Source organism: Plectropomus leopardus, chromosome 9, assembly GCF_026936395.1.
Source record: "Plectropomus leopardus strain MGB_pleo_1.0 chromosome 9, ASM2693639v1, whole genome shotgun sequence".
Lineage (NCBI taxonomy): Eukaryota > Metazoa > Chordata > Actinopteri > Perciformes > Serranidae > Plectropomus > Plectropomus leopardus.
In genome coordinates this window covers 8892330-8901498 of record NC_142184.1, presented here as the reverse complement: position 1 = coordinate 8901498, position 9169 = coordinate 8892330, and the positions used below count along the sequence as shown (strand labels likewise).

The 9169-nt window shown below is 34.9% G+C and overlaps 1 protein-coding gene across 1 annotated transcript in view; it reads left to right on the top strand.

Moving 5' to 3' along the window:
* Positions 1–1058: 1058 nt before the first annotated feature.
* The window catches only part of prickle3 (prickle homolog 3), a 30760-nt gene continuing 22649 nt past the window's right edge, over positions 1059–9169 (top strand). Inside the window, exon 1 of the mRNA XM_042492460.2 lies at positions 1059–1256. Within this exon, the coding sequence (XP_042348394.2) occupies positions 1215–1256 (42 nt within the window). The 5' untranslated portion in view covers positions 1059–1214. The remainder of the gene's footprint in view (positions 1257–9169) is intronic.

Here is a 9169-nt window from a genome sequence, read left to right as displayed (position 1 = left end):
TTCAAAACCACATTGAAGAATGACAACTTTTTGCTAAGTTTTTTAATTACATATTTTTCAGTTTGATTTTTTTTTTTTTTTAAGATTTACTCAAATCTGATTTTTTTGAAAGTGTTATATTAAAGCACTTTCTTTAAAAAATGGATTTTCTGAAAGTCAAATTTAATTTGGATTTGTAAATATTAACAAATTAGGTTCTTTGAGTGAAATGTTGGACTTTAAATCAATCAGTCAGACTTCATTTATATAGGACACACACACATGCACACACACAAGCATGTGAATAACAGCACAAATAAACTAAAAATCAAAAGCAGTACTCATTAAAACAAGGAAGTGAGGAAACACCAGAGGTAGGATAAAAACTATAAATAGAAAGATGCAAGTAAACAAATAAATAGTAAGTAAATAAATAGATAAATGAATAAAACTATGATAGCAATAACAAAAGAAAACAAATAAATAGACAAGTAAAATATTTAAACTGTAAATAAGAGGTAGATGGAAGGATAACAGCAAAACTGAAAATTTAAAATAAAATAAATATGTTAGAAATAATAAAATGATATAGAAAGTAGTTTAAATAAATAGTCAATAAATAAATAAAGTCCAATTTCAGTTCAAATGCCAATCAAAAATGGTAGGTTTGCTTTGAAAAATATAATTGACTTTATATACTGTCTATGGTCTCTACCATTTTGTTACGAAATGTGAATTTGTTATTCATACTAGGACTGTACTAACTAAAAATAATAAAACATTTACTGGATGAAAGTAAAGTTAGAGCTTCGTCAAGTTAGCTAGGAACTATAAGGATGGAGACCAAAACTTCAAGATAAAAGCGGCGACGTTATAAACTCGAATTGAAAGACTTTGTTGTTAAGTATCTTGACCAATAAGATAATTTTCAAGATATTTAATACAAACTGACGTCACAATTTAGACTTTGCTTAGTCGTTCCGCCAGAAATGTTGAACATTTATGTTGGAAGTGTTTTACTTTGAAAGCTAAGCCAGAAGTTACATTTTTCAGTTGGGCTAGCTTGTCAGTAAGTAGTTAGCTAAGGCGGAAGGAGGAGTCCGGGACAGTCTGGAGGGGGACATCATGTAGTTCAACACACACTGTGTGACTTAAAATATTCAGACTTCGGTGCTTTATCCTCCTGTTTCATTCAACTGGAAACGTATTGTGTTTTTGACATCCAAACCGACATCATGTTCCTGCGCGGATCTAAAAAGCGACGGTCGAACCGCTCGGTAAGCTCTTTTTACATTCATTTTTTTAAGGACTTTCACAACTCGGTAAACACTTTTAGCAAACCTGTTACCACCTTCTTTTAACACAGAACATATATTAGGATTGTTTTTAAGTCTTTCTCTGCTTTATTGTAATAGCCGGACTTGAAATGAACTTGTAACGTCTGAATATTCAACACTGAAAACAGCCCAAGCGGAACTTTGTCCCACCTTCACCTGGCTTTTGTGTCGGTAGCAGACATTGTTTTCTGTATAAAAACAAAAAAAAAGAGTCCCACTCCTTTAAAAAAAAATACAGGAAAATATGTAATTGTATTTTGTTATAGTTTACAAGGTACCAGAAAGATATTCTTTGTTTCGAGAGTTTTTTCGGGCGCCTCAGGTAGGCTCAGGAGGGGTCAGACTACGTCATAGATTTTTTTTCTTACCTGAGCAGGTAGGTGATGTGTTAGCTGTAACCTGAACATGTTTATTATTGCCTTTGTCAGGTTTTATTACAACAACAATTGATGCTCTGTAAGATGATGTGCTAGCTGGATTTTTGCCCAAAACTCAGCCTATATGGTCGGGTTACTGATCAAATGAAGCTTGTTTTGGGACCAGACTAACAGCTGTCTGGCCATGAAACATCTGGCTCTGCAGCACACTTGGATTATATCCAGACAGGGACTGTGGATCCAAACACAGCACTACTGTTTGTAAAATTCTTAAATTTCATACTCTAGTCTCAAAGCAAACCAGAACATAATACCCCTGCTTGAATTTAGCTGGACTCTGTGTGTGTAAGTTTGTTTTGTTGCAAGTAAAAGTCTAAATTTTAGAAGTAAAGTACAAAGGTATAAGCAATAAGTATACTTAAAGTACCAAAAAATACTCATTATGCAGAATGGCCTTTTTCAGATTATGTGTTTTAAATGATTTGATTGTAATTATTGATGTACAGCTTAAATGTTGCAGCTTAAAAATATGGGAGCAATTTTAATATGCTGATCTTATCTTCACCTGAGATAATGAATCATAATTTATTTGTTAGTTATATTTTGTATGAATAATCTGAAAACTAGCTACTAACTAAAGCTATTTAATGAAAGTTTTGGAGTAAAAAGTACAGTATTTGCCTCTGAATTGTATTGGAGTACAAACATCAGGAAGAAGAAAATGGAAATACTCACACAAAGCACCTTAAAATTGTACTGTACTCAAGGAACAGGATGTATGTAGTTACTTTTCAGCACTTGTATTCATTGTGAAATTTATATGTAACTTATCCTTTGTGCAAGCGCTTTTACTTGATTTAAATACTCAGGACACCTGTTCCCACCTCACACATACAACACTCAACTATTAATGAATACCATCAATATTTTATGCTTTGACACCCAATTACACCAGCACTCAAAAAGTGAGTTTTGAATCAAGTTACAACACAGATGTCAACAAGTGAGCTGTGTATCTTAAATATTTGTTTAAGCCATTTGCATTTTTCTTTTAGTTCGTTTTAACAAGTTTAAAATAATTTGTAGTATATCAGAGTGTGAATAGATAGATTTAGGGTCTGTGTTATAATATATTGAGATTAGATACCATCTGAAACTTATTATGATACAAATAAAATGTATCCATGTTCCTAGCAATGCAATAATCAGAAAAAATCAACAATGAATGTCTGCACAGTACCTGCCTGGCCATGATCACAATGATGATGATGAATCAGATTAAGGCAGTCATAAGAATTATGTAGACCAGAGTGTTTTGATTTAGGATGCTTTATAAATAAAATTATAATACAGGATGTTAGTATAGATTATACTAAGTAAACAGTTTGAGTGCCAAACCCAAAGCAATATTTGGCTCGATATGTAGCTCATGATCTTCCCTTCGCAGTGTCTCAGATCATATAATTGCATAAGTCTTAAAGTTAGTTAGTGTGCTGTGCATTAGACACCCATAGACTAGTTATCAGATTCAAATTTGTCATTTGACAGTTTCACAGACGTACAGGTGTAAAGAATGGATAAATACTGTATGACTCAGGATGTGTAAACATTTGTTTCCCAATGAATGATAAGATGAATGTAAAGTCAGACCTAACAAAAAAGTATATAGCCTATTACAAAGTGATCAAAGAAGCAGTGTTGCTGTCACAGTCCTTGTACCAACATTTAGGCAAGGCAAATTTTGGCATGATAAAACTCTGTTTGTGAAATTATTTTGTGTTAGTTTTTGTGTATTTTGAAGCTGGAGTTGTAGTATGAGTGCGACCTAACTCACTATATAAGTATTTTATATGGTATATATAAAATATATATATATATATATGTATATATATTATGATTATATTGATATGGGAATTGCAATGGTCCTTTTTTTAAAGCAGACGTTTTTAAATGTCACAGTAGGAAAAGCACAGGTGTAAATAATCAGTTAGATTATGACTAAATCTCATTCAGCTGTATTCAGTTTATTGTGCATGCTAGCTCACAGTCATGGAAGGGAGCCATCGTTAAAGTTATTAGTAACACCTGGGATTTTCCAACTACTCACAACAGCATAGTCACAGATAAACATTTCATTTTTTCCCTCTGAATGGCACTTTTATTTGGTTAACCCAGCATTTCCCAAACCTCTCCGCGAGTACCACTAGTACTGCACGTTTGAGATCGCTCCCTGCTCCAACACAGCTGATTGGAATGATCATCTTATTATATATCTGCTCCTACACTTTTATTTCTTGCTCTTAACTTAAATTTTTAGATCTACTTTTAGTAGGGTTGTTTCTAGATATACATAGTTTTTTTCTAAACATATCTAGTTTTTTTCTGTTGCACTGCTGTGGATACAGCTGGGATAACAGAATTTTGTTTTTTTTATTAGGGGTCGCTAGATTATCAGCGTTGATATTTGGCATTTTAATGATCACCAATAAAGTTAACTGATGAAGAAGTGCGGGTATTACACTCAGCCAACACCAGGGAAGGCAGTCTGAAATACATGCAAAGAAAATGTCAGCATGGGAGGAACTTTTACTTTGTAAAACCTCGGGGAGCTTTTTTTCCCCATTATTTTCCATTTTGATGTTGAAAGTTTCTGTTTTGATTAAACATTTGCTAAAGGCATTTAAACAAAGTTTTGTGTCAGAGTTTGTTATATTCCAAATACTTAATTTTGGCAGAAACATTTTCATGTTTATTTTGTAAATGCAAATCGGTTCCAAATATTGGTTATCAGTCTTATTAAGTACTTTGGTGTCTGTATCGGTATTGGCCCTGAAAAACCAGTATCTGTTGACCCCTATTTTTTAAGCATGCAGAAAAACAGCAACCTGAATCTTGCATCAAGCAGCTTTAGGAATTCATAGCAAGTTGATCATTTGAATCAGCTGTGTTGGAGCAGGGAGAGATTTAAAACATGCAGGACAAGAGGTACTGGATAAGAGGTTTGGGAAACGCTGGGTTAACTCATCCAGCTGTTAAACGTTGTTCGAGGCAGCAGGAAGCAGTGATGCGTAAACCATGAGTACAACAAGACGTTTTTGGCCACAGAGCGGGGGCTCGGAGAGGGCCGGCCTGCAGGCTGTCTGTTTGATCCTGTCCAGTTAGGAGAGGTGCGTCTACTGAATGTGGCAAGGCTGCAAAGGCCCCCGACCTCTGACCTCTTCTGTTAATGTTTAACCCTTCCTGCACCACAACATTGGGGAGAGGAGCAGAACCTAAATGACAATCATTGTCTCCTGTTACGTTAATAAACTGTGCAGAGATTGTTTTCCTTCTCATTTAGAATTTACTGTGGGCCTAATGACATCATTTAGGTTTATTTATTATCCATTTTCTTTTATTTTTGTAAGCAATCTCTGGCTCCCTTCTGATAACAAAGCTGGCAGACTTTCAGTTTGTCCATTACCTGGTAACACGGTTACTTGGTAGCAGGTGAGATCTCAAGCAAACCGAGGCAGAGCGGCATGTGATCAAACCTTATACCCACTTAGTGACAACAAAAGAGCTGATATGAAAAGTCTGACGCCGCTCTTAAGTGTGAGCATGTGAGCCGATGCAAACTCGTGTGAATGTGTTATTTACTTTACCCACAGTCAGTTTAGAAGAAACTTCCTACCACCACTCCCATCACATCCTTCACTTGCTTGGTGCACAAAAGGCAAACTTCATTGTTGAGCCACAAACTGGATGCATTATCTTTTGTGGAAAACTGAGAGGAAACACACACGAAGTTTCTGTGTAGCCCTGATATATAGGACAGTGTCATCATGATAAGGAAAGCGTCACTGGTACAGACTAACGTTCAAGGCTGAAAGGTCCTTTCTGTTGTCATCACAAAACAGCCATTAAGGAGTAAATTAAAGGTTCCTGGCTTTTTAAATTGAGCTGTTTTAACAAAGACAAAACGACAGCTGGGAGCACCCATGATGTCATAACCTGTGTGATTTTGTGATCACACGATGTGTTAGTTTTTTATGTAGCTATAAATATGTTTACAGCTCAGACCATCTCCTGATTATTTTGTGTTTTTAAATTAACCGAATTGGATGAAGCGTGACCGTGTCAAACTTGTATTCAATGTTGTAAAAACTAAGGATGTTCTCTTGTTGTCTGTTAGAAAATAATGGGAACTCAATATTTCAGGATGTAACTAAGTACATTAATCAAACACAACTTTGAGGTACTTGTACTTTACTTGAGTATTTCCATTTTGTCCTGCTTTTTACTTTTACTTCACTTAATTTTGAAAGCCAATATTGTACTTTTATTCCACTTCATGTACACAGCATCTTTAGATACTTTGTAAATTCTGATTATTATTACAAAATAAAAATAAACTAACAAATTATGACATATTATTATGGATACAGCTGCCTGGCTGTTATGTTAAATTAACTCCACTGTTACCAACATTAGTGATTATTGACACAAAAAATACAATAATGTAATGTTTAATATTCTGAAATTGGTCATTAGGCATTATGAGTACTTTTAATGTTTTTACTTAAAGTATATTTTGATGCTGATACTTCTGTACTTTTGCTTAAGTAGCATTTCGAATGCAGTACTTTTGCTTGTAATAGAGAATTTCTTCACTGTTATATTACCTTTTTTTTGCATATGATAAGGATTTAAGTACTTCTTCCACCACTTTACTTTTTACTTAACTTCTTTAACTTTTAGAAGTTTTAGTTAATTTTACTAATATAATAAATAATTGAATTACAATAATTAATAATTGTACATGGCTTAAGTCACCCCACCCCAACTTCACCAGCTGCAATGACATAGCACATTAGCACATCACTAATTAAAATACAATAATGTTATGTGTATTATTATGAAATGGGCCATTTTGTATGAAAAGTACTCTTATTTTTGGTACTTTAAACTTACATTAATGTTAATTAATGTAATTAAATTTACATGTTTTACTTAAAGTTTTTAATGAAGGGCTTTTACTCATTGCAGAGTATTTCTACACTGTGGTATTGCGACTTTTACTCAGGTATACGTCTGAGTACGTAGTAAGTAGAACGAGTAAGTTTAAGGCTTTTCTCAGGATTCCTAATCCTTCAGTTTTCATTATGTCATTCATTATGTCATCGTGCTTAATTCTTTGTCCTTAATCGAGTGAGCATCCATGATGATGATGATGATGTTGAGCCTCTCATCGCTATTGATATCAAACTGTTTCAGAATGAATCCAAGTCATTATGCTGAGTCGAATCTAATGCAGACAGACCTCCATCTCATCAGCCTCCCCTAATTCTTCGAGAAATTCAAACACAAAAGCTGCATAAAAGGGCAGTGACACAGCGAGCTCCTGAGAACTTCTGTATTTCTAATCATGAAATTAACCACAGTTTCCAGATACGAGCATTTTATAATTCATAGGTTTCCAGATGTCTACACCTCTGTGATGGAGATCTGACTATACAAGATTACCCTGACCTACAGGAAACCCTTATTAACACGTCTAACCTAATATAATATATCCTATATAATATATATAACCTAATATAATTCTAGGTGTAGCATAACCAACTTTAAACAGCTGTGGATGGTGACTTTTTAAAAAAAAAAACCATTTTGGGCATATTTGGTAAAACTGTCTCTGCACCCACACAGCAGTATATGAGACAAAAAATCAGTTTTAATTTTTAATTTAATTACTTTTAATGGTATCAGAGCCAAGGAGTCTCCAAAGCAGCTGTCAATCACTGCTGGGTACTGTGGTCTGACTGTGCAAAGTAGGCAGCGCTGATCAAATAAAAACCAAGTTTCTGTTTCTGCATTACGTGTTTCTCACCTCAAATGTGAGAATTTTAAAGGTTTAAATGCTTTTGAAAGGCGTCTGAACGCAGAGCAAGAAAACTGATGTAGATCCAGGTTTCAAAGGGTTAAAAAACAAACATTAAAAAGTAACCCGAATGTGAAAAAGTCACACTGAAAACATTGACATATAAAGTGTCAATTCATTGAATGGAAAGTCAGTAACACCCTGTAATATCCTTACGTGTAATCACCAGGTCGCCTACAGTTTCCAAAGGTGTTTTAATCCTGCAGCTGTTTGCTTTCAACATCAGTAATCTTAATAGATGTGATATTCTGGAGTGGAGTTGTACTTTAGGGTTAAATGTACAAGCTCTATGTAGTGTGTGCCCCCCTCTGCCTCAGTCACCAAGTCAGTATGACAGCTCAGGAGCTCCTTTTAAAGGAAATAAAAGCTGAAAGGTCCAGTCATCCAGAAATCATCTGTACGCTTCATTTAGCCCATCTGGTCACCTTTCATACCTGACTCTGTTAATGGCAATTAAAGTGAATCAAAGGGGTGATTAACAAGTACGGACGACAAAAAGCAGATACTAGTGAGCTCAGCACACAGTGAGGCATTTGAAAATGGCACGTAAATTATTGTTTACTGTCATGTTGGACCATTCTGGACTAACTAGTTCTGGCTACAGTCATTTAGTGCACATTCAGCCAAACATCTCCACCTTGGAACCGTGCACTCAAACTGAATAATTTCTCTCTCTAAAAAAACACATAAAACAAACAGATTATGCTCAAAAGTACAAGAAAGCAAGCAGATTGCTCTCAGTTTAATGTTTCTGTGGTTTCTCAGTGCAATTGTAAAGCACTTTCAGCCCATGTTACAGCCGTCAGATATCAGTGAGATAAGCAAAGCAAACACAGCATTAACCTAATCAAAGTTGTGCCTTCTCACAGTAGTTTTTACTAAAGAACTCTGCATGGGAAAAACAGGCTCAACATGAATGCTGATGGTTTAGTGGGTAGAGCTGGTGTCCTTATGAAGGTGTGTGTGATTGGAAAAAGAAATATTAAAACACAGATAAGCTTGTTTGCACAGGTACCTCGGTGTATCACATATCTGCATTTTATGGCTTTGCTCGTTAAACTCTGTTTGCTGTTAGTCTGTGAGCATGCCTTCATTCTGCATCTCAATGTGCAATTTGTGCATGCCTTTGAAAATAGCAAATAGTTTTCTGCATGCAGCCTTATTTCGAAACCTTACAAAACCAGCAGCAAATATGGGGTCTTGCTCTTTTTTTCTTTCTTTTTTTTTTTTTTTTTTCAGACAGAAGTGCATATGAGGCACATGCTTTGTTCTTCCTCTCCAAATGCTGTGGTGGAAAACAACAGCGTCACAGAATCCCAGTGTTTCTTTCACTTTTTCCTTATAAACCCTGTGCAAATTGGTTTGATTTCTTTCAAAAAGTGGGACATTGAGCAACTTCTCAAGACATAGCAGAAAAATTAGGGAGAAATCAGGAAGAAATTAAAAAAGAATTATCTAAAAATAAGCACAAAAAAAAGAGGAAAAACAAACAAGGGAATGACCCGTAAAAAGTGATGAAAATTAAATTAATGCATTTTTTTCTGTAACAGAAGTTT